The sequence below is a fragment of the Castor canadensis genome, chromosome 19, assembly GCF_047511655.1.
Source record: "Castor canadensis chromosome 19, mCasCan1.hap1v2, whole genome shotgun sequence".
Classification (NCBI taxonomy): domain Eukaryota; kingdom Metazoa; phylum Chordata; class Mammalia; order Rodentia; family Castoridae; genus Castor; species Castor canadensis.
In genome coordinates, this window is record NC_133404.1 from 5,790,325 (window position 1) to 5,816,585 (window position 26,261).

At 45.9% G+C, this 26,261-nt stretch overlaps 1 protein-coding gene across 3 annotated transcripts in view; it reads right to left on the reverse strand.

Annotated features, from left to right (window-relative positions):
- The window catches only part of Sin3a (SIN3 transcription regulator family member A), a 62,983-nt gene extending 41,005 nt beyond the window's left edge, over window positions 1–21,978 (reverse strand). The window contains exons 1-2 of one of the 3 annotated variants that reach the window (XM_074061634.1): window positions 21,886–21,978; window positions 3,030–3,251 (exon numbers count right to left, since the gene is read on the reverse strand). In XM_074061634.1, coding sequence (XP_073917735.1) covers window positions 3,030–3,218 — 189 coding nt within the window. In that variant the 5' untranslated portion in view covers window positions 3,219–3,251; window positions 21,886–21,978. Of the gene's footprint in view, window positions 1–3,029; window positions 3,252–17,772; window positions 17,957–21,885 lie in introns of those variants that run through there. The other 2 variants (XM_020175858.2, XM_074061635.1) reach the window with 2 other exon arrangements.
- Window positions 21,979–26,261: the final 4,283 nt, after the last annotated feature.

The following is a 26,261-nucleotide window of genomic DNA, read 5'->3' on the forward strand; positions in this document are numbered from 1 at the left end:
TCTATAATGTTTACATAATGACAAAACTGGCACTTCATAACAACACTGCACTTCTTAGCATGTGTCCCCACCTTTAAGTGATGCATGACCACACTTTTAAAGTAAAAGAAAAAACTTTTAACAAATTGCTGGTGGCTTAGCCTCAAACCTATTTCTATTCTCTGTTTTTCTCTATCTTTCCCTTTTATAAGTTTAGGAATGAAATAAAAGCAAAGGTACTTTTCCTTCCATTTCTTTCTCTTTCTTTGGTGGTACTGGGTTTTTAGAACTCAGGGCCTTGCTAGGCCAGCATTTTACCACATAAGCCACTCCTCCAGCCTTTTTTGTGTTGAGTATTTTCAAGATAGGGTCTGGAGAACTATTTGCCATTGAACTGTGATTCTCCTGATCTCTGCCTCCCAAGTAGTCAGGATTATAGGTGTGACCCCTTTTTCCTTCCATTTCTGTTACAAAACAATGCTATGGAAAACTTCCTGAGCATTTTTATCTTCCTGTTTCCAAACTGTTAATCAATAAGAGATAATTAATGTCAATATACCTGATTGCTTCATCCCAATGAGACTAAATGACATGAAACTTACCTTCTCAAAGTAATGTCAGTTGTGAACCATAACTTAAGACAGAATAAAGCTTTTCTTAAATCCTTACAAGTTTATAAAAATTACTCTGAGCAAGAAGCAGACAGAAATAAAGTAAATATGTGTAAATCTACAGCATACAAAAAATATTAGGAGTAAAAAGAAAGTATTTAGATGATTCTACAAGCTCCAATATATATTTCTCAGAGGAAGGGCTTCTGTATTCCAACATGTACGTTTTTACAGATTTTACAAGTATACAGGTTTTCTCTCTCTCTCTTTTTTTTTTCTTTGGCAACACTATGGTTTGAACTCAAGACCACAAGCTTACTAGGCATGTGCTTTTACTGCTTACGCCACTCTGCTAGCCCTTTTTTTGGGATGGGTTTTCTCAAGATAGGGTCTCTTGATCTATTTGCTCGGGGCTAGCTTCAAACCACCATCCTCTTAATCTCTGCTTCCATGTGGCTGGGATTACAGGCATGGGCAACCAGTACTTGGCTAGTATACAGGTTTTTATAAGACTTAATTGGGATTTTATGAATACTTGAGATAGCCAGTTTTATAGAAGTATAGTTTCTAATAGGACTACACATAACTAGTGTATTAAACAATCATGAAACTATTCAGATAACAAAAGTAATCACCCAAAGAAAACAATTTATTTCTTCTAAATCCTGGCATATTCCACCTGTTGGCAGTTTTCTGAGCCCTACCCCGGTCTCTTAGCATGAATTACATTGCTTTGAAGGGGACTCTTAAGGAAGCAACACCTAAAAAGCCACCACTTCCATCTTTACCTCAGTTCCTTTTTGTCTTTTTATACTGAATTCCTATAAATGCAACTGCTACGTCAAAAAACAACTAAAGCCAGGTACAGTGGCAAATTTCTTAAAATGCTACTCAGGTGAAGGTGGAAGAATCTCTAGTTCAAGGTCAGCCCAGGCAAAACAAAGACCCTGTCGCAAAAAAAGTCGGGGGGCGGAGAGAGAAGGGAGCTAGGAGTGTGGCTCAAGTGGTAGAGCACTTGCCTAGCATGCAGGAGGCCCTAAGTTCAACCAATAGTACTGAGAAAAAAAAAATTCTGACAGAGCCCTTGTCATGGGTGAGGCCATGGGTTCATTCCCTACCACTGCAAAAAAATACCTCTTTTAATAATAAAAATTTAAAATAATGAAAAATAAATTCTCTTGTAAGCTTCTTATTTTCATGAATTGTCACTGTGAATAGGTAGCACTGCATACCAGAAATGCATAAGGATGTTCACAGCAGGGCTGGTAGAGAAGCTCAAGTGATAAGAGCACCTGCCTACCAAGTATGAGGCCCTGCGTTCAAACCCCAGTACCACAAAAAAAAAAAAAAAAAAAAAAAAGGAATGTTCATAGCAGTACATTTGTAGGAGCAAAAGCCTGGAAACAGTCCAAATGTCCACCAGCAGAATGGATACATACTCTGGGTATATTCATATAATGTATGCCAGAGTGAAAATGAAACAACCAAAGCTATACATAAAAGTACAGGTAAGTATTAAGAGTAATAATGAGTTTAAAAAAAAAAAAAAAGCGATTCAAAGAAGAGCAGGATGTGTTGGTACACTCCTATAATCCCAGTTGCTTTAAAGGCTGAGGTAGTTGAGAGTTTGAGGCCAGATCCCAGCAAAGTTAACGAGATCCCCTTTCAAGCACAAAATAAAGAGCTGGGAATGTGGCTAAAATGATAGTGCTTGCCGTAGCAAGTGTCAGGTGATGAGTTCAAACCCTGGAACCATCACCACAGGGAAAAAAGAAAAAGAATGTTTCTATTTATATAAAAAGTACAAAAATACACAAACTAAACAAGTGTAAAGATACAAACTAAAATGATTTTTTAAAAAAGCGGGGAGAAATGACCCAAACAATGTATGCACATGTGACTAAATGAGTGATTAAAAAACTAAAATAAAAAAATAATCTAGGAAAAGAAAAAAGCAAAGGCTGGCTGACTATGGGTGTAGCTCAGCAGTAGAGTGCTTGCCTAGGTTTGATTCCCCACTGCCACAGATAGCCGAGCCAGGTGTGGCGGCACACAGCTGTAACCCCAGCACTCGGAGGGCAGTGGAAGGAGGACAGACTGGGCAACATAGTGAGACCCTGTCTCAAAAACACACAAACAACAACAAAAGGGAACAAAACCCAAAGCCCTAAAGAAAGTCAAGCCAATAAAAACAAAAAGTAAAGGAAAAGAGGTCAGAAAAGGATGCAGAATAGAAAAGTCATGACATGATTTTGTTTTAAATTTATGTAATGGTGAGTACACAAGCACAAGTCTACATTTTTATTTCTTTTTAATACTTTACAAATATCTCACACAAATATTTTAAATCTGACTCAATACGTCATAAAATTTTTTTTAGATTGGGTGAAATCCTTAGCCCTGTCGCTCACTCCTATCTGCTGGCTGTCTCCAGTTTACCTGGTAGCTGGGTGTTACTGAGTATTGAATTCCTGTTGCTGACTGCATGGTCTCAGACACTGCTTCATATACAGGAGGGGCGGGGGCAAGCACCCGGTGCTGGTGAGGAAAAGTGTCTGTGCTGCCAGGAATCCGACGCTGCTGGGCCGCATACACCGGTGACTCCTGGTCATCCAACCGTCGCTTCATTCTGCACTCATGCTCAGGGGTGCACTACAAAACCTGCAGAAACCAAAACAATGACACGAAAATAAATTCACTGCAGTATGATGTGTACAGTTTGGGACCAGTCATCCGAATTTAATGTAAGCTTGACTCCTAGTACTGATCATCTTTGAGATGATCACTGGGTAGTCCAAATGTATACACATGCACACACACACACAACACACACACCCTACAACAAACAAGTTACAATTGAAAATGACAAAAATTTAAACAATTAACGGTTCTATTAATCAATTTGGTATACTACAAAGTTGAAAAATTACTTCCAATTTAAAAACACAATACACTCCTTTATCTCCTTTTCTAGTTATTCTCAAATATTGTCATCCCTAATATTAATTACATCCACATGCTATAAAACTATTGGTTTCTTCTTAACTGATCTCAAAATCTAGTACTATAGCAAGGTGTGGGTGGGTCACACATGTAATCCTACTTGGGAGGCTGAATCCCACCTTCAAAATAACCAGATCAAAATGGAGTGGAGGTGTGGCTCAAGCAGTAGAGTGCCTGCTTTGCCACTGCATGCTTTGCAAGCTTGAAGCCCCAAGTTCAAACACCAATTCCACCAAAAAAAAAAACCAAAACAAAGAAAAAGCTAATTGTTTAACTCCTCCATGATTAACCTCTATAACCAAAAGTCAATAATTTAAAAATGATAAACCGGGACTGGTGGAGTGGCTCAAGCACTAAGAGTGCCTACCTAGCAAGTGTTAGGCCGAGTTCAAACCCCAGTGCCACCAAATAAATAAATAAAAATAAACATGTTAAAACCGAATGTGTGTGACGGGTACAGCATAGGACTATGAAAGAAACCTACAGTACCGGTCAAGAACTGGATTCTACCCCAAACTCTGATAAAAAGCTTTGCAACTCTGCTCATTGTATCTGCAGAAGTGGGGGATTAGACCACATTAGTGATTGCTAGTCTGTAGGCCAAGCTATAGGAAAATGAAAAAAATGAGAGGGAAAAAAAAAAAAAAAAAAAGAAGACTGCAGTAAGTTTTTCACTGATTAAGTATACAAGTACTAAGGTATATTTTGAGATCGTGGTCTACCCTTGTTTGTGATTGAAATACCAATACCTTTATAAAGTGGTTGTGTTTTTATTTTTGCAGTGCTGAAGACTTGAACTCAGAGCCTTGAGCATAATGGGAAGCCCTCCACCCCTGAGTTCAGTCCAGTCAGTAACTGTGGTTTTATAAAATATTTAACTTTGTTTACCTCCAAGTTTTCTTCCAGACCACTTCTATAATACTGTAGAGGCTGCCCAGGGTCTGAGCTTTCTATAGACTATACCCTATGTCTCCAATCACTTTCCCTATAGTCATAAGGTCACTCCTCTATTTCAGGCCTTCACCATCCCTTATGTAGACTGTTGCCAATACTCTCTGGCATCAATACCCTCTAGTCTGTCCTCTACACTGCCTTCAAAATGACTTCCCTCAAAAGCAAATCCAATCCAGCTGTAAATCCATCACTGGCTTCCATTAATTAAAATACAAAACAAATTCGAAGTTTATGCTTACAAAACCCTTCCCTGAGAGCCAGGTGCAATGTCATGCACCAGTAGTCGCAGCTACTGAGAAAGCTGAGGGAGAAGGATCGTTTGAGCCCAAGAGTTCATGACCAGCTTGGGCAAGATAGAGATGGAGATGGAGGAGGAGATGGAAGAGATGATGGAGGGGAGGAAAGGGGTGGGGGGTGGAAGAGGGAGGAAGGGAGGAAGGAAACCAACCAATTCTTCCTTACAGATTCGAAGAACTTTGACTCACTGATTATCGACTTCCATCCTTTCTACCCTGTCATCTAATCCTACCAAATGTCAAAACACTCCCTTAATCCTCAAGCCTTCGAGATTACTTATAATACCTAACACAATGTAAATATGATATAAATACCTTATTTATTTATCTGGTTAGTTAGGTTTTTTGTTTTAGTTAGTTTTTTTAAGACAGGGTCTCACTATGTAGCCTAGGCTGGCTTGAAACTCCAGATCCTCCTGCCTCGGCTTCCAGAGTGATGGGATTACAGGCTTTGCCACCACATGCAGCTAGGGGTCATGTCACCATGCCCAGTTCTACCCTCTATTTTATAAATGAAAAAGCTAAAACACGAAGATCAGGTAAACTGCACACAGTTGCACAGTTACTGAAGCAAAGATGGAATATAAATATAGTAAATGTGTCTCCAGAGTCTGGACTCTTAACCACCTAAATATCCCACCTCTCCCAGAAGACAAGAAACAGAGTCCCTTTACTTATTTAAAGCACACATGCACTGAGCAACTTCAACTTTCTTTAACCTATCACACACTTAGCTAGTTCATTCTTTTCACAGTCTCAAACTAGTAAAGCAGGAATGCTTTGTCAGCAATCATTCATTCAGTTAGCAAATACCTTCCATGAGCTGATAGGAAGGTGACTGATGATATCTATCCTTGCCCATCTAAATTTAAAAACTAGCTGGAAAGACTGGCTAGAAATCAAAGAAATGTATAATAAAAATGAAATTTACCTCATAGCAACTGGCAAAAATTAAAAGAAAATGATCAGCGTGGAGAAGAAGAGTATGTGGAAACATTGGTGGTGGAAGTTTTAATTGCTATACACTAATGTGGTTGGCAACTTACAGATCTCTGTGAAAACTTAAAATGTGCATATCCTTTGACTTAGTAACTCCACTTCTAGATCTGTATCCTATACATCTAACAAGTATATCTACAACAGCAAAGTATGAAAATGTAAGTGCTACCAGGCACCAGTGGCTCATACCTATAATCCTAGCTACTCAAGTGGCAGAGATCAGGAGGCTATCGGTTTGAAGCCAGCCTGGGCAAATAAGAAAAAAAAAAAAAAATACGAAATATGGCTGGCAGATTGGCTCAAGTGGTATAGAGCACCTGTCTAGCAAGTGTGAGGCTGAGTTCAAATCCCAGTACCACAAAAAAAAAAAAAAATCCTAGAATGGGTGGAAGGAATAGATGATGGCAAATCTAAGTACCTATTAATAGTAAAATGAACTTGATATATCATATTATGGAAAACTACACAGCAATTATAAAGGTAAAGATTAATCTGCAATTAAAAACATACCAAACGAGAAGAGCAAGCTATGGAATATTGTGATCTTATGTATGTATACATACACACATCCCACGTTCAGAATTTGTGCATTTTATTACACGTTCAAGTACTTGGATGAAAGTGTACTAAAGTCTGCAAATTTATTGAGAAATATATCAAAGAATTACTTTAGATTCGTGGATGAACAGATGGATACATGAACAGATATATAATAAAGCAAGCACTAAAACAAATAGTAATGGAGCCAGGGGCTGGTGGCTCAAATCTGTAATCTTAGCTACTCAGGAGGTAGAGATCAGGAGGTTCATGGTTTCAAGCCAGCCCAGGCAAATAGTTGGTGAGATAACAATCTCAAAATAACCTCTTACAAAAAGAAAAGGCAATGGGGCTAGTTGTAGTGGCTCATGTGCTGCTACAGAAATTCAGGAGGATCATGGTTTGAGGCCAGCCCAGGCAAAGTTAGTGAGACCACATCTCAGCAAAGAAGCCAGGCATGGAGGTACATGACTGTGATTCTAGTTGCAGGGAAAACCTTAAGTAGAACTGCAGTCTTAGGCAGAAATGCAAGACACAATCTGTGGGGGGGAAGGCTGGAGGCATAGCTCAAGTGGTGCAGGAACTGCCTAGCAAGTGCCGAGGCCATGAGTTCGAATCCTATGACCACCTTTAAATAATAACAAACAAAATCTAGACTGTGTATATGGGTGCTCACTACAAAGTTCTATAAAATGCTCTATAGCTGAAAATATCCTTAATAAAAATTTGGAAGGAAAAGCTAACAATACGAATCAATTCATGAGCAGTACAAATAGATACTATAAATCAGGTAAGAGACAGAAATGTGTGCATTGAGGAAGACTGAAAAAAATATCTCAATTACATCTTGAAAATCAAAGCTGAATTAAGACATAGGGGATATACAGCATAAAATTAAAATATTACAGTAACTTTAAACTTACAGACAATAGTTATTTACAATCTTTTGCCAATTCATTCACCCCACAAATAATGACCAAGTACCCACCAACTGCCACGTCAAGCACTGTATTAGAGCTTGAGCCTTGCCAAACTGTCTTCCATATATCACTATCAGCTAATGTGCTCCTCACATCCTGTGAGATGGGCATACCTGGAATCCTTCTATTTTGATGGAAACTGATAAAGAAATCAAGTGACTTCTCAAGGTCACATACCTGGTAAAAGACGCAAGAGTCTAGACCCTTTCCCCTGGACTACATCACTAATCCCAACAAGTGGAACTGCATTGTAGTCTAGGCTATAAAATTTTTGAATGCCAAACGGTGGGGCCACAGAGTCAGACAAAGGTATTTTGAAGCCCTGCTTCATTCAGTTCACTTGATTTTCATCTGCCACTATGGTCTCCCATTGTTTCAGATTTGAAACTTAACAGTTTACTGACTTAACAGCAACTCCTTAAAACAAATTATTTTTAAAAGGGGGGAAGGCTAGAAAATAGGGTCAAACTCAAGTGAACAAACAAGGGCACCAGAACATAAAATTCATGTAGTCACATGCTGTAATAAAAAGTAGGAAATAGCTCCAAAATCATGAAAAGGAATCCTAACTCCAAGTAGAGCAAGGTGATTCTGACACTACAGGAAACTTCTGGAGAAGGATGGAATTGGGGAGCCAATTTGATACACTGCAGGCAAATGTTGAAGGGCAGAGGTAAAAGCCAATTGTGAAGAACAAGAACAAAAAAGAACATTTTCTAGTTCTACAACCTAAAGCATATTTAGTAACCATAGTGAATCAGCCTCCAAGAAATCCAGACATTTCATGATTATTAAAATCCAAATGGAGGACAGAGGATGTGGCTCAGTGGTAGAGTGCCTGCCTGCCATGTACAAGCCATGAGTTTGAGCCTAAGCATGGCAAAAAGAAAAAAAAAAAATCAAAAAACATCCAAATGGAAAACCCAACTCAAAGTAGCTTATCTTTTTCACTTTGATAAAATTCACAAATAATTGCCTGTAACAAGGACCATTTTAGGGTAAATAAACACAAAGTAAAAGAGCATGTGAACCAAACATTGTCTATTTCAGAAGCTAAGACAACTGAAGCAGGTAATACTTTCTTTTTAAGTGTATTTCATTTATGACTGACTATATAGTGTCTCTGAACTTTGTATTGATATAATCTTTTTTTTCCTTTTCTTTTTTAGCAGTACTAGGGTTTGAGGTTGAGGCTTTACACTTATACTACATGAGCCATGCCACCAACCCTTTTTGCTTCAGGTATTTTTTACCAGTAAGGCCTTCCCTACATTTATGCCCAGGCCAGCCTGGACTGAGATCCTTCTATTATGTGGTTGCCGGGTACACATCACCATGCTCAGCTTCTATTAATTGAAATGGGGTCTCTCGAACTTTTTTTTACCCACGCTGGTCTCAAACTGCAATCTTCCAATCTCTACCACCAGAGTAACCAGGATTATGGTAATGAGCCACCTCACCTAGCCTAATCTCCTAAATTCTGTACTGATATAATCTTAAACAATTTTAAGTTCCTTTATTTTTTAAAATATCCTCTGAAGTTATTTATTGGTAGTTCACATCACACAAGATCACATGAAATATTTCTCAGTTTATTTAAATAAACACTCAAAAAAAGGAAGTTTCTTTTTTTGGTGGGACTAGTGTTTGAACTCAGGGCCTATACTTTGAGCCACTCCACCAGCCCTTTCTTGTTATGGTTTTTTTTTTTTGAGACTGAGTCTCTCAAACTACTTGCCCAGGCTGGCTATGAACCATGATCCTCCTGATCTCTGCCTCCTGAGTAGTTATATACAGGCATGAGCTACCAGCGCCCAGGAGGAAATTTCTCTTAAAAACAAAGAAACTTTTATGAAAGTACAAAGTTAATGCAATGTCACTCTGGTGCAACTGCCCACAAAAGTGTATTCAAAACCTGTCCATATATCCAACTCATCTCTGGATTTAAATTTGCTCAGACCTGGAATCTACTACTAACGAATGAAAGGCACTCTATTTAGAGTTCTCATATTGCTAAGAATAGTTCAGCAAAATTAACTAATGTGATATTCCAAAGACATAACAAGGTTTAATACCCAAGGCCTGTGAGCTTAGTTTTTACATTCTCTTAATCTAGTGGCCCTCACCTAAGGGAGATTCTGCCTTACTCACTACCCCCAGGCACATTCAGTAATGCTGGAAGTCATTCTTGGCTGTGAGAACTGGAGGAGAGGGTAAGCCCCTCTATTTCATAAACAGAGGCCAAGAATGCTGCAAATATACTACAATACTACAGTGCACAAGACAGTTCCCCAAAACAAATTATTTGGCCCAAAATGTCCACAGTATACTGAAGTTGAGAAACTTTGACCTAATGACAACCCCATTTGGCATGTACCTTTGTGTACTTTGATGGGATCATGTCACACTGTGAAGTGACAATGTTTACCAATGTCTTTAGGACAGTTGTCTTGGTTGTACAAAAATGACAAGGTTTTCTTTATGGCATATGATTAATCTTTAACCTTCAGTAGACCAGAAAAATCTTTCATCATCATTTATCATTTGGGTGAAAAATCACAAATCCAAATCCATAGTTTCCTGGTTTTGAAGATATAAATAAGCAAAATGGTGATGGGCCTTGGGTTCAATCCCTAGCACTGGGGAAAAGAATGGGGAGGTGACATCATTCTTTAAAATATAACCAACTGGCTGGGGGAGTGGCTCAAGTGGTAGAGTACTTGCCTAGTAAGCTTGAGCCCCTGAGTTCAAGTCCCAATACCACGTGCAGGAAAAAAAAGAAAAAATTAAAGCAGCCAAACACTCAACTATTATGTATGAACTTGGAATAGCCATTCTATAGACTGATCCCAGGTTTCTGACACATTTCTAGTGTCAGAAATGTGTCTAGTAAGGTTCTCACTTACTATCACTTCTGGGTTAAAAGGGTTTTGTTTTTGTTTTCTGTCTTTTTTTACAGTACTAGGGATTGAACTCAGGGTAGCAGGAGGCTGCTACCACTTGGGGCATGCCCCTGACCTCCCTTTTGCATTTTTTTTTTAATGATACTGGAGTTCGAACTCAGGGCCTCATGCTTACTAGGTAGGCACTCTACCACAAGCTACTTTGCTAGGCCTGTTTTGTGTTTGGTATTTTTGAGATAGGGTCTGGAGAACTATTTGTCAGGGCTGGCTTCAAATCCCGATCCTCCTGATCTTTGCCTCCTGAGTAGCTAGGATTATAGCTGTGAGCTACCGGTGCCCAGTTTAATTAATTATTTATTTATTTAAAGATAGGGTCCTTGCATTTTCGTCTGGGCCAATCTCAGACCTCCATCTTCCTATTTATGCTTCTCTAGTAGCTGGGATTACAGGTATGTGACATCACTCTGGCCCTCCTTCTTTTTTTTTTTTTTCCTTTTAGGCCCTTGCATCATTAAATGTAATATTTAAAAAACTTTATTCATGATTTTGTTGGTGAGGACAGTCATCTTATTCCCTAATTCCAAGCATTATTTTTAGACCAGTAAGTACCAATGCAAATGATTTATCCAGTGGTTTCACTCATTTCTAATCACTTTTGTATACACAAATGCCTTTGGCACCCATCTACTCACACACCATATCCAGTAAGTTTTGGTGCACAAACAACCTACAAGAGGAAATATACCCTTATGGCAAATTATAATGATTTTGATTTTTGTCACATGCAAAAAAATCACATCCAAGACAGGCACTATAATCCCAGCTACCAGAGAAGCTGTGGCAGGAGGACCACTTAGGCCCAGGTTTCCAAGGCCGGTTTGGGTCACATAGCAAGACCCCATCCCAACAAGGCCCTGGGGTTTGATTCCCAGCATCACCAAAGGAGAAAAAAAGTCATACATTTAGGTACTTCCTGCTGACTACCTGGATGGAGACAAACCTCTTTTCCTTTCTTCAGAAATACATACTGTGCACATAAGTTCTAAAGTGTGAGAAACCCCACCTAGCATATCATTATCTGAAGACTCCTATTTCGCCACTTGGCTTATATAATCAATTTATCATCTTCATTAGTCTAGACTGCTGCTATCACAGTCATCAACTAGTTCATTAGTCTAGACTGCTATCACATTACGTTCATCAACTAGTTCCTCTACTAATTATGAAATGACTTATTGTCAGTTTTCTTCTCTTTCCATTATAGGAGTAAAATGAAGAATTATGGATTCATAGGTATTTTCAAGAAAGCTTAAAAGTTGTAAAACACAGTTTTAAAAATTGGCAGCCAGGTATGGTGGCGCACATCTGTAATCCCAGTAATCGAGAGGCTGAGGCAGAAGTTCCAGACCAGCCTAGACTCCATAGCAAGATTCTGTTTCAAAAACACCAACAACAAAAAAAAAATGTACAGGACTTGAGATGGTTCTTAAAAGGACAGGTAGATTATGGACCTTTTATCATAGTAGCTAAATTGCTGCCCTCTTCCAACATGAGCACACACACCTTTTAATCATCTAAGTGTCTTCTATACTAAGCACACTACCTTGCTTGTTGTGGAAACCCAACTTTTCATTCATGCATGTGTGTAGGCATTCTTTAATATTTACTAAGTACATGTAGCAAGTGTTTTAGGAGCCAGAAACACAGCAGTAAAAGAAGCAAAAATCCCTTCCCTCAAGAAGCTTACCTTTTAGTGAGAGAAACAGACAATAAACAATGCATTAAGAATATTAGATAGTGGCAAATGCTAAAAAAAAATGTGAGAAAAGGTTTTTGAAATTTTAGGTAAGAATAGTCAAAGACTATCTCATCCAAAAGGCTAAGTGTCAAAGGAAATGAGGGAGCTATCCAGGTGGAAATCTGTGGAGGAAGCATTTTGGGCGAAAGGGACATCAAATGCAAAGACCTTGAGGCACCCACACTTGATATTTTCAAAGGATAGCGAGAAGGCTGTGCCATGGAAAAGAATGAAGAAAACTGAGACTGCGTGTAGGAAATGTAGTCGGGAGTACATCAGTCTTGCTCTTGTAGGTCATAGTAAGGGCTTGGACATAATACCCAGACTGCAATGGGAAGCCAGCCATTGGATGGTTTTAATTAGAAAAGTGACATGGTCTGACTTAGCTTTTAAAAGAATCTCTTGGGTTGCTGTGTTGAGAACAGAGTAGAGAACAGAGTAAAGGGGAGCAATAACAAGGCAGAGAAAACAAAGAATCCAAAGTAAAGATGCTGCTGGAACTGACTATGATAGGGAGAGGAGATTAAGTGGTCAAATTCTGGATAGCATTTTGAACATAAAGCACATTTGTGATGGACCACATATAAAAAAGGAAGAAAGAAAAAGAGTTAAGAGTCCAGGATGCCTATTAGATATCCAAAGGAAATAGTAAATGGGCCACAGGATATATTAGTCTGTAGTACAAATTGTTAGAACATGAAACCACACCTACCACTCCCAAAATGCTCTCTGGGGCACTTTAAGTGAGCTGTCTAAGGACATATAACAACTTACTTCATGAAGATCTTTTCCTTCTTCCTTCTCAAACAGTAACCCCCTCCTCTACCTCCAAAGTGGACTTGCTCCTCTGAACTCCTTACAACACAGAGTACTTGATTCTTGTGGCACCCAACCTTCACTGATGTGTGATAAAACCATGTATCTACTTGCCTTTCCTTAAAAGAATATTAACTTCTTGGAGACAAAAACTTTCCTATGTCAGCTCAGAGCTATTTAAACAGGATGTCAATAAATAGGTGTTGACTCAATTCACCTTTAGAATCTGAGTCCAAATCTTTTTCCTCAAAGCTGCTTTCAAAAGCACACTGACGATTCACTCAAGTGGTAAGAGTGCCTGCCTAGGAAGCATGAGGTACAGAGTTCAAATCCCAGTACAGCCAAAAAAAACAAAATTAAAAATTTAAGCAGAATTACCATATGATCCAGTAATTCCACTTCTGTGTAAATATCATCCAAGAGAACTAAAAGCAAGGATTTACACAGATATAAACCCTTGTTCATGTGAGAATTATTCACAATAGCAAAAGGTAGAAAACCCCCAAACATCCATTGACATACAATTACATATACATATACATACGTATGCACAAGGGAGTATATTAGTCAGTCTTAAAAGGAAAGAAATTCTGACACATGCTACAACATGAATGAACATTAGGCTAAGTGACAGAAGCCAAACACAAAACGCAAAGAATGTTATGACTACAGTTTTATAAGGTACCTACGGTAGTAAAATTCAGAGAGACAGAAAGTAGAATAATGGTAGCCAGGGCTAGTAAGAAATAGAAGGGGGGAATTTATTGTTTTACAGGTACAAAGTTTCAGTTGGGGAAGACGGAAAGAGTTCTAAAGATGAATAGTGGCAATGGCTACGTAATGATATGAATTGGTAATGTCACTGAACTGTACTTAAAATTTACCATTTTAATCATTTTTATGTCATGTATATTTTGCCACAATTAAAATTTTTTAGGACTGGAGATGTGGCTCAAGCAGGCAAATTACCTCCTTTGCAAGTGTGAACTCTGAGTTCAAACCCTAGTTCCATAAAAAAAAAATTTTTTTAAAAAAGCACACCACTCCATTGTTGCTTATCCTTAAACCAAAGGCAGTGAAATTTAAGTTTAAGAGACTCTGGAACCAGTTGGGCGCCAGTGGCTCACACCTGTATTCCTACCTACTCAGGAGGCAGAGATCAGAAGGATCACAGTTGCAGAGGCCAGCCCTGGCCAAAAAAAAAAGAAGGGGAGCGGGGAAGGAAGGTGCCAGCTGAGTGGTTCTAGTTATAGAGCACCTGCCTAATAAGCATGTGGCCCTAAGTTCAAACCCCATGTCTGGGGAAAAAAAAAGAAAAAACAAAAAGACTCTGGAAGCCATACTGGCTGGGGGTTCTTATCTTGGCTTGGCCATTTACCACGTTTAAACTTTGTTTCCTCACCTTTAAAACATGCATTTCATTGTACCCACCACCCAGAGCTGCCATGAAAATTGAAGGAGTTAGTAAATGTGCAAGTGCCCAACAGTTCCTGACACACAGTGCTCAACAAATCTAAGAGGCTTTAGTTTGAAAAAGTATCACTATTATTTTTAAGAACCTACAGAAAGGAAAGCTTAATGAATGCTTGGCTGGTAGAATTATCCAGAATTGGAAAAGCCTTAAAAAGCACTGCACTAGGACTACTCAATACCATGTACACAACATCGCAATTCTAGCTAAAATTCTGGACAGTTTGCCCTGTCTAGCTCTCCAGCAGACTATGTATTTGCACTGAAGATATAAACAGGAGTATGCTTTGCCAGGAATCTTGTCAAAGTACTACCTACCTCTTTCCTTAGAAAAGAAAAAAGTTATTGGGGCACTGGTGGCTCATGCCTGTAATCGTAGCTATTCAGAGGGTCACGGTTTGAAGCCAGCACCCACAAATAGTTACAAGACACCCTATCTTGAAAAAAAAAAGGACTGGTGGAGTGGCTCAAGGTATAGGCCCTGAGTTCAAACTCCAGTATAAAAAAATTTAAGAAAAGAAAAAAGTCTCTTTAGGTGAACTATTGAAACTTTCTGAAGTACAAAATGTCAACCTAAGGTATTTAACTTTTTTTTTTTTTTGTGGTGCTGGGATTTGAATTCAAGGTCTACACCTTGAGCCACTCCACCAGTCCTTTTTTTGTGATAGGTTTTTTTCAAGACAGGGTCTCTCGAATTATTTGCCCGGGTTGGCTTCAAAGCAAGATCCTCCTGTTCTTTGCCTCCTGAGTAGCTACGACTACAGGCTGAGCCACCAGCGCCCAGCTGGTATTTAACTCTTAAACTACAGCACACAATATTGCTATCTGGAGAGTAAGCAGTACTCATGAACATTTTCCTAACACAGCAGGTTCTTGCTTGAATTTTTAAAGCTTAGATAGTTGGAATTTGTGAACCTGGCACACCAGCAGGACAACATATTCTGTGAAGGCCTGAATTAGGACTTCTGTATTTCCCAGCACACAGCAGTGCAAATGGTGGAAATAACTATAGGTTGAACAAACTTTCCTTGTGGCAAATCATTCTCCACTATCTTTGTCAGTTTATGGTGAAGGCACTCAGTTTACAATAAAAACACCCAGGGTTTTTTTTTTTGTGTGTGTGTGTGTGTTTTTTGTTGTTTTGGGGGGGTTTTTTGCCACCATATCAATCCCATTACAGCTGTCACTAAAATGTTTCTATTGCCATTGTAACTTCCTTAGCTACGAAAGGGAGACTTAACCTCTTCATGAGTACAATGTGCATGAGAACAGCACAGGGCACCAAACTTTCAGCCACCCCCACCCCTTTTTTGTGTGTGTGTGTGTGGTACTGGGGTTTGAACTCAGGGCCTCATGCTTGCTGAGCAGGTGCTCTACCACTTGAGCCATTCTGCCAGCCCTTCAACCCCTATTAAGCCAAGGACAAATCCCGAATTTAACTTCAGTTTATATAAGTAACTAGAGGCTCATTCAGAGGTCAGTACATAAATAATACTGACCCAATGTTTACTTTCTCATGAAAAATGTCAACGAGCAATTTCTCTTAAGAAGAGAACACTTAACAAGACAGAGTAAAAGCCTCATCTAATGTGGTTACCTACACACTAAGCCTGAAATGTCCTAAAGCAACTCTCCAACACAGGCTGAAGAGTAATGGTATACAATACTCAGATACAGAAAACTACATTAGTCTATGACTTCACCCTACTCCCTGTATTTAAAAAGGGCAAAACACTAGGCCCTGTAGAATATAAACAAAAGGAGTCTACAGCCAAGTGCCCGTGGCTCATGCCTGTAATCCTACTTACTCTGGAAGCAGAGATCAACAGGATTGCAGTTTGAAGTCAGACAGAGGAAATAATTCGAGAGACCCTATCTTGAAAAAACGCATCACAAGAAAGGGCTGGTAGAGTGGCTCAAGGTGTAGGTCCTGAGTTCAAGCTCCAGTACCACAAAAAAAAAAGGGGGGGGGGGAGAGGTTCTAAATGATCTAATATAATTACATAAAACCCAAAGAAGACTTTCACCTGTAGTTACCTAAATTGCAACTCATTTCTCATGCTTACTTAGCAAAGCCATCTGTACAATGAAAACATTAAAAATCCAAGTACTGAAGAAATCAGAGTATTTTATGCAAAACTGGGAAAAAAAGAATCAGAGCTGGGGCTTGCAGCTTAGTGGTAAAGCCAGTGCTTAGCATGTGCCCTAGGTTCAATCCCTAGCATCAAAAGAGAAAATTTTATAAAACCATTTTTCAAAAACAGAAATCGGTTTTGAGATTAAAATGTAAAATCACCTTCCAGTTATAAATCTCAGCCTCATGAAGAGGAGTTTCCATGTTTGTCTCTGCCTGTCTAAGTAGGTTTAAAGTCCTAAGGCACCGACAGTCACAAGTCATTGGTGCAACCGAAGCCCCGCCCCGTACAGCCAAGTAACTGATCAAGGAAACTCCAGGAAAGGTTGTTCCAGACCACATTTGTAGTCCCCGATGATTCTCCGCCCCTCCCCCGCCAACTCTGCCGCGGAAGCATGGTCACAGCACCAGCCCAGCTCGACCTCAGACTCTCCCGAGAACTTTAAGCACCTCGTCCCCGTAATTACAACAGAGGAGTGGCGAGGTCCAGGCTCACTCTCCTAGCTCTACAGTGCCATCCACGCGGCACAGAGCAAAGCAGAGACAACAGCTCTGGCACCGGGCCCTCGTGCCCCACGCAGAAGACATAGCTGAGGCACAAGAGTAAGTCCTGACACCTCCATAGCTTCCAGGCAACAAGGGCCCCTCCCACCCGCCGAGACTTAGGGCGGGGCAAGATCTAGGAGCCGCAATTCCGAGCCAGACCGGACAGCGGGCTTTCCCAAGCACCGCCACACTGCCAAGGAGGCGGAAACACAGGAAGAGGCAGGAGGAGCAAGGGGAGTGGCACCGCTGCTCTGGAAGGCCCCTCCGGCCAACCGGATCCCTAGAAGGCGGAGGAACGCAGACTTCACGCCCCCTCCCAGCCGCGCCCAGAAGCCACGCGCGGGAGACCCCACTCCCGTTTCCCCGCTCCAGCGGGCAGAGAGCCGTCTCCCGCCCGAGACCCCGCCCACCCGGAGGACCGGAGGGGGTGGTCTCCGGCAGATAGCACTTAGCCTAAGCCCGCCCCGCCCCTTTCTCCACCATCGCACGCGCGCGCCGGCCCCGCCTCTGAGCGGAGGGGCGAGAGCCCGCCCCTCCGCGCGCACCGGGTCTACGCTCTCCTCCCCCTCCCGCACGGAGAGCTGCCCCGCTCCGCCCTCCGCCCCCCTCACACAGCCACACGCCTCCCGCCCGTCCGCTCTACGGGAAGCAGGGGAGGTCAGCCCCCCCTTAAAATACACACCCTCGAGTCCAGTGTTACCCGCCACCCAGGCTGCCGCCCGGAGCCCGAGCCAACATGCTCTCACCGCAAAGCTCCTTCGGCTGCTCAGCACTGCGTGTCCCTCTCGGCGTGAGCCTCGCACTCAGCAGGGAGGCCCGGAGAACGGCGCGGGGCACAGGCCCGCCGGAGCCGACTGGCAGCTTCCTCAGCACTCACCAAGCGGTCGCAGGCCCTGGTGCCCAGACTGGGAAAGAGGGAGGGAGGGAGGGAGGGAAACTCCGAGGGGGAAGGGGAGGGGGGGAAGATGGAGAAACCGTCTCCGCCGCCTCTACCGCCGCGGCCGCTTCTCTGTTACCCGGGAAATCCCGCCCACTCCCCCGGCCCGCCCCGCCGAGGGTAGGCTCAACCTTGCTCAGCCACAGGACATATTATCCGTCCATCACATATTTAGCCAATCGCTGCGCCCCAGCTACTGATTTCCCGCCCCTTCCCTCTCGGCAGGGAGGGGAGGGGGAGCCGCTCACCTTTCTCCACGCCCCTATTGGCGGGGAGCGTCGCTAACTCAACCCCGCCTATTGGAGATGGATTGCTGAGTCCCACCCCCAAGACGCAACACTATTGGAGAAAACAGAGAAGCTTCTCACATCTCATTGGAGGACACCACATATCCCGCCCAGTACCTTCTCAACCACAGGCCTAACAAATCGGCTCCCGCCTCCGTCGGTCATCACATTGGAAGGCTTACCTCTGGCTCTCACTGCCCTAGGAAGGTAAGTAACCGATGTCGGGTAAAATGTCCGTAAGTGAAACAGGCTCCTCCTACCACACTACCGGGCTAGGGCCCGCCCCCAACAGTGGGACTGGGTAACTTGATGCCGGTAGGCGCCTCCATTGGACACAGCGACCGTCCAGGAAGGAGGCTGAACCTCAGCGGTCCTTTTGTGGAATGTTTACACTAGAGACAGGCTCAGAGTTCCGAGGCCCGGAGCCGGAGGTGGCGCGGAGCTCAGCGGCCGAGCCCAGGGACCTCGGATTGGGAAGGGGAAGGCAGGAGCAGTCCCCTCCCGGAGGGCTCCCTTACCAAGGCAATGCGGAGGAGCCCGTCCTCCTCCCCCCAGTTACTTCTTCGTCTGCACTTGGGCGCGCGGCCTCCCGTAAGCACCAGTACGGCGCACCGCCGCTCCTCCAGCAAGGGAAGTGCAGCGCTGCGGTCTGGACCCCGGCTGGCCGCGCACCCGACCCGGGCGCCCGAGCCGAACGTGCAGCCCCGGGAGGGGCGGAGACGCCGAGGGCCGCCGCCCTACGAGCCCCGGGGGCGGGGCGCGGGGAGAAACGGCGCGCCGGCTCGGGGTAACTGCCACCAGGGAAGAGGCCAGGACCGGACTCGGTCTGGCGCCTGGAACCCCCGCTCCGCGGGAGGGTGAGGCTGGGCGAACGCCTGAGCCAGGCTGGGCTGCTTAACGAGACCCTCAGCCCCAAAAGGAAAAGGGCTGCTGATGGCCTACTTGACCCGTGTCCTAGGGTCAGTCCGGAGGCCCTCGGTAGGTAATAATGCCCAGAACACAGGCTGACACAGTGCTTGCGATCCCGGTCGCTTTTATTATTCGCCAAGTAGGGCGTGGGCGCCAGGACAGGTGGCCCGTCCCCACCTCTCCCCGAGTTAACGTGTCCACAAGGCAAGGCCCGAGAGCCCATCCTAGGTCCGATACTGCCCCCCGCGACCCTGCGGAAAGGAGCACTGGCAACAGGTGGGTCTGAGTCCCAGGATGGCTCGAGAACTCGCGAGCGGCCGACAGGTGGGAGCAGCCTGTCAAGTGAGCCGGCCAAGCCCTGCCCCGGCAGGGGCTCTAAAAATAAGCTGGCCCGACGAAGGCGACCTCGGCCACCGCCCGGAGGTGAGGGCAGCGGCACTCCAGAACTGACCAGAGGCTACCTGTAACCCTGGGCCGCCTCCCCTGCACTTGGCACCCATGGCAACCCCATCTGTACACCAAGACACCCGAGCCTACGCCAAGATCGGCTGCCCTGTCTCCCCTGACCGCAGGAGACGCGCTAGGCTGCATCCCTACGTTAGGTTTAAATTCAGCCCACCTAGGACGACAGCTCCCCTGCCCAGGGCACAAGGGACGGCCCGCGTCACAGCGTTCTCCAGCTTAGGCTCGAGGAAGTCAAGGGGCGCGGCGGAAACAGGCAAGCCACGGCTCAGAACTTTGGTACTTGGCCCGGGCGGGAGGACCGATCTCGACCCTCCGCTCAGAGCGGAACTCCCGGAACTACGCCTCCAAAGTCCAGTCCACCCCGCATCCCAGGCTTCATCCAAGAGCTAACAGATCTCGAGCCCCGAAAGAATCTTTGTGTGCCTCCTCGGCTCTCCCCGCCCCCCTCGCCAAGGGCGCCGAGCCTGGGACTTCCGGGCGGGAGGGCAGTTCGAAGGAGGCAGGCAGACCTCACACATGTGCCGAGCGCGCTCTCGAACCGGGGGCGGGGGCGGGGAGACTTCCCCCTCCCTGTTGCCTTGGAGGAGGCGGGCTTACCCGTTCCGCCAATCAGACGTAGGGGCGGGACCCTGCGCCTCACGTAATCCCGAGGAACCCTCCGCCCGCCCTTCAAGGAAAAAAAATCCTAGCAACTTAAACTCCAGCTCGGCCTCCCGATAGGCGGAGCTCTCGAGAATGCCATCCAATCCATACTCGAGAAGGGAAAAAGGGAGTCTTGCCCAACCAGTGCAAGACAAGAGAAGGCGGGGCTCCTGGAGCAGCTCTAGGTGGGTGGAAGAGAGGAAACGGCCCCGCCCCTCGGGCCCCCTCCAGGCCGATTGCACAAGCCACCAGCGGAGGAGATAGTAAACAGTCTGGGCGGAGGAGTGGAGGCAAGGGCAGCCCCAAAGCCCGAGGACCAAACCCCTGCGCCTCCCCTCCCAGCCTGGTTGTTCGCACTGGCGTCCCGCCTCTCCGCCCGCGGTCGCCATCCCGGCTGACAGGCGCGCCCCCCATGCCCCTCCCCGCCCGCTGATGCATTTCCTTTTCCCGATTCCGAGCGTGGAGACTGTTTTCCCAGTTTCCGACCTTCACTGCCCCTTTCAGGCCACCCCCTCGTGGGCGCGCACACACATGCCCGCGCCCCTGCCTAGCGGCCCGCAGCGGCACCTCGCGGGAAGACGGAGCCCGGCAGCCTCTCAGCCCGGGAAGGGGGAGCAGTGGCGGCCGCCGCCGCCGCCGTGGGGTGGGCGGGGAAGGAGGCAGCACCATGTTTGCAAGGGGATCAGCTGGGGCCGCGAATCGAATCCGCAGAGTTCCTGGAGGTTTTCCCCACCCCCGGCCCGAGCTCCGCGCCGAATCGCTGCCTGGAGCGCTTCGGCACCGAATGCTAACTGGACTGCTACGGCCCAGGAGTTCGGAGAGCCCCAAGAGGCGAGGCACAGGGCGCTCTGTCCGGACCGCTCCCGCCCCCGGACCCCTCCCGCCAGCCCGGCGTTGCCCCCGCCCCCAGAGTCCTTAACAACCGCGGGCCCACGGCGCCCGCGCCTCCCCGGAGCGCGCCCGCCGCCGCCTCCGACAACTTTGCCGGCAGAAACAAAACCCTCCGGGCGGCTGCCGCCCTCGCCCAGCGTGGTTAGCGGGGAAAGGCGCGGGCCGCGGCTCGCTCCAAACTCCAGCTCTCGACCAACTCCGGACTCCGAGGGCCCCGACCAGGCTCCGGACGCCGCCCCCTGCCGAGCCCGCGCGCCGCAGCCCGGGCCGGGTTCCAGTCAGTGTACGGAATCCTGGCTCCCCCCATTTTGTTCTTTACGGTATTTTGTTTTAAATAAAATCCAAAAAGACATAACAGGAGCCCCTGGTCTCCTCCTGTCGGCCCATTCCCCGGTGCGCCGCCGAAACCTACTGAACCGCCCCTGCTCGGTGAAATGAACTAGGCGGCGCGGCCGGCGCACCGGCGCCCCAGGCCGGGCCGACCCCCTCCCCACGGCTCCTGCCCGGCTTGGAAGCACACACACTGGCGAGCGGGCGGCGCCAAGAGCGCTCCTTCCTGGCCTGCCCCTCGCCTACCTCGGCCGCGGGACTCCGAGCCTCCCCCAAGCTCGGTCCCGGGGACCGCGGCGCCACACCGTTTCGGGCCAGCCAAAGCAAGCGGCCGGCGAACGAGCCCCCCAAACGCCGGGGATCGGGGGGACCAAATTAAAAGCAGCTGTTTAACATACCTTCCGAGCCAGGCGAGGAGTCCTGAATGGGGGGAACGCCCCCCACGGGCCATTGGCTCCCCAGCGCTCACGTCAGTCACTCTTGGCCCGCCTCCTGCCTTCGCCCCGCCTCTTCCCCTTCATTGAACACCCCTCCCTCCAAAAAAAATAAAAATAAATAAATTAAACTAGCCGTGAGTGGGAGGCGCATCCATGGCGGAGGCCCCTATGTCTCCCGCACTGTCGCCTCGAGGTTTTCGAGGCCTTCGGGCTGGAAGGAGCCTCTGGGACTCGGCAATCCGCCGGGTGGAAGTTGAGGAGGTGGCGGCGGGGCTACTGGGCCCCAATATCCTTCGCACACAAACCATTTGGAGTTGGGTAGAGAGCAGGGCAGAGATCCGGGTAGGGGCGCCCTAGCGACTGGCTGGATTGTCCACAAAACCCCTGGCCATGTGACTTGTGTCCGACCCATATTGCTAGGTGCCTAAAAATGAGCGCTGCAAGCAGAAAGCCTGAGTCCAGCACTTGCCTGAGTCCTACTGTGGACAAGACAGACCTTCCACTGTGCCTGCTGCTGGGTGCAATTACAGACTGTCTAAGATGCTCACTCTACACTCCAAAGGCTCCAGATCCATTCGAGGAGAGAGATGCTACAGGAGTGGAGGGAGGGATGTATATATAAATAGACATCCATGGGCAAAGAAGGGAGAACCCTTACAGCCAAGAAAAATTGCGAAAGGCTTCATGGAGGAGGTGGTATGCAAGGTGGTCTGAAAGCTTTCAGCAGGTAGAAGTGGAGGGGCAAGGTGTTTTCAACAAAGGAGGTGGATGGAAAACAGCAAGGGCCTTCACATGTGACTGTAGTAGTGAAAATCAGGCTTGAAGTAAACAGATAGCAAAGCATTTAATACCATTTAAAATTCTTGGACTCACATAGCAGAATGTGCCAGCAGCATGGTCATAGTCTACAAGCCCAGAACTATGATGTGCAGTGTTCAGCATCCTAGATGTTTTTCATTTTGTTTGCTGGGGAGGTGGGACTGGGGTTTGAACTCAGAGCCTTGCATTTGCAAAGCAGACATTCTACTGCTTGAGGCACACCTCCAGCTCATTTTGCTCTGGTTATTTTGGAGATGGAATCTCCAAACTCTTTGCCTGGGCTGGCCTCTAACCTCCGGATCTCGGCCTTCTAAGTAGCTAGGATTATAGATAGGAGCCACTGGTGCCCGGTTTGGATAGTTCTGAGGCTATCCTCAGAAGGAGTGCCTATAGGCAACAGGAGAGGCTGAGAGGCTGTTGTGATAATGACTTTGGAGACAACAAGGTACATCTTGTGAGATAGGTTGGGGAAACCAAGAGAAGAACTTCTTTCCTTTCTCCCAGTCCCCTGGATCTTGAAAGCTTTCCCCACCTTCAGCAGCCCTCCAGGCAATGCTGTGACTCAGCTCCTTTCCTGCATCATGTTATTTATCATAACTTCCAACCAAAAGAAATTTGTGGGGCCAGAGGTGCCCCGTATCTGTGTTCAACAGGGCTAAGCCTACAGCCAGGCCTGATGAGAAAGGAAAGGTTGTTGAGGTACTGAAGGAAAGAAGTTAGGGTGGCTATCAGGTGGAGTATGCAGAATATGAAGGACCTTGGTGTCCTGTGAGCGGGATGGGGCCTGCTGCCAGTTAGGAGACTGTCCCAATAATTCCAGTGACATGTAGTAAGGACTTGGCAGTGAACATGAAGGCTAAAAAAGGAGACCTGTGGCTAGGCCAAACTGTAATCCAGCACTCAGGAGGCTTAGCTAGAAAGCTCACAAGCTCGAGTTCATCCTAGGCTACCTAGCAAGACCCCATCTTAAAAAAAAAAAAAAAAAGGCCATGTTTGAGAAAGACTCAGTGGAGTGGGTGATTGAATCAATGTGGGTAGTAAAAGCAAAGTAGCCAGTAGCCTTCTGTGGGTAGAGAGAAAAAGGGCTATACATTTACTGTAGCCCGTGACTGATGCTGTACTCCTAGGCAAGTCTATTCCTCAATCTGACCTCAGTTTCCCTGCAAAATAGGGGTAGAAAGACTGGCTGTGAGGACTCTCCCCTCATCCGGAGTCCATGTGGGCAGCTTGCCCCTAAGGGGAAGCTTACCACTGAGAGAGTAGGTGGGAAGAAGTACTGATTTAGGAAGAGCAGTGGTCAGCCCATCTGGAGTCTAGGGACTAGAAAGTGGGTGGTAGCTCTGTAGAAGGAACCACTGAGGAAACAGGTGTGGAAGAAAAGACTAGGAGATGAGGATAGTATGTTCAGTGGGAGGCCTGGCAAGAGCCATGGAGGCCAAAGTTCATCCTTCCTAGGGCGAGGACCAAATTTTCCTGTATCAAAACAGATTCCTCCAATGTCCCCCATATCTCAGATTCCCACTCTGTTTCCCAAGGGGGCACCACCATAGCTGAAGGCGTAACAGACACTGTGTTAGTGTGAGATGAGGCAGAGTGGCAGGTAGAAGGAACATTGGTCTGGAATGTTGAGTCCCTGGTTCCCATTTGTAGATCAGTCTCTCCTGTACAAGAGGATAATATAACAATGCTTGCCCTGTTATGAGGATCAAATGTGATGTTAAAATGTGCTGTGTCACCCAGGAAGGTTCTGAGGTTTGGTAGAGGCCAAAGGCTGAAGCACTTCACCTTGACCATGGGCAGCAAGTGTTGTGTTGTAGATGAAGTTACCTACGGAGGATTTGTACCCGTTACCCACTCAAGAGAACCCAGACTTCATTGACACTCTCCACCCTCCTGAACACCCCCACCTGAGTTCCTCTAGGACAGCCACTCTATCTGATTCACCTCTGGGCCCCCAATGCCCACTGCATTCAAGCACAGGAGGCCCTTGGAAAGGATTGGGTGACTGTTTCTAAGTCAGTACTTAAGACACCTGCACAGCACAGCCAGTCCCAGACTCTGGGAAAGTGAGTGTTTGACTTATGGACATTTTCCTTCTGGCTGTACTGAGGGTTACATTCACCACCCCCCCATCACTGCTCCCATCCACACACCTGTGAGGACAAAACCAAATGAATCTGGGTGAAGTCTGTCCTTGGAGAAGCCATATTGGGAGGCCCCACTCTGATTCCCAGGAGGCCTCTTTTGTGTAAAACTTCCTGAGTTAGGGATTATTGTCCTAAGCAATAAGCAAAGTAAGGCTCTGCTAGTAGAGTGACTTGCCCGCATGAAGCAAGCAAGGCAAGTCTGAGTACAAAAGCCTGAGTTTTCTCTACTTCCCCAAATGCTGTCTCTGTTGACACTCAGGCCATGGTCCAGGGTGGGACCTCTGGAGAAAACATGCTGCCTCAAGTTTGTCCCCAGACAGTTCTAAAATAACTCCTGACCCCTTCTAGAAAGTTCTCACAGAGGCAAGATTTCTTTCCTAGCCACATACATACACGTCCTCAACTAGCAACACATACACTCAAAACTGTCACACTCTCTTGACACCCTCAATCCATCTCACAGGCATCACATAAGCACCCCCTCATTCACAAAAAGGACTCATTCACACTTCCTTAGGGTGCTTGTGGTAGGTGTGATTGAGACACGTAAGGTCTGTACTTCTGAGATTGCTAAAGTTATTAGTGCTGCTGCCCTGCTGACACAACCTCTATCTGTGCTGACACAAGACTGTCTATGAGGGGGGCCTGAGGCTAGTTTCTCACCCCACAGCGTCCCCTAGGATGAAGGGGAAAAACATAACCTATTGGTTACAATCTCAGTTTAGGCGTTTTCTAGACCGGATGATTCTAGCAAATCATTTTTTTTCTAATTTCCTGATCTGTAACTAGTAAGACTGCTTCCTTGAGTGGGTTGCGGTAAAATTTAAAATAATGAATGCCTAGAGGGTGGCAGAGTGGCTCAAGAGGCAGAGCACCTGTTTAGCAAGAGTGAGTCCTAAATTCACTCATTATAAAATAAAGTATGCCTAGCATACTGTCAAGTCCTCAGACCTTTTCCTCCTTTATCAAGGCCACCCTATTTTTCTCTGGGCCATTCAAATACAAAACCCCTGGAGTTGCAGTCTCAGCAATGAGCCTTGGAGCAGGTCTAAAGGACCAAACACTCCCACTGTGTGAATAAACTCCATCTTTGGCAAACCAGCTAGCTTGGGTTGTTTTATATTCCATTATTTCTGATTGCCGAGAAGCCCTGGAAGCTTGAAATTTTTTAAGGCTTGAGGGCCTTGCGTCTCACTGTCTTGAAATCTCTTCCTTTGTCATGGTTACTACTAGCCTAAATCAGGAAAACAGATGTTCTCCCAGCTTACCTGGCTTTGTTTTCAAGGTCTTTCCTTTTGCATACTAGTAGTTGGTGATTTTAAAAAGCAACAATTTCCTGTTGTTCAAATAAAATTTTATTCACATGTGTAA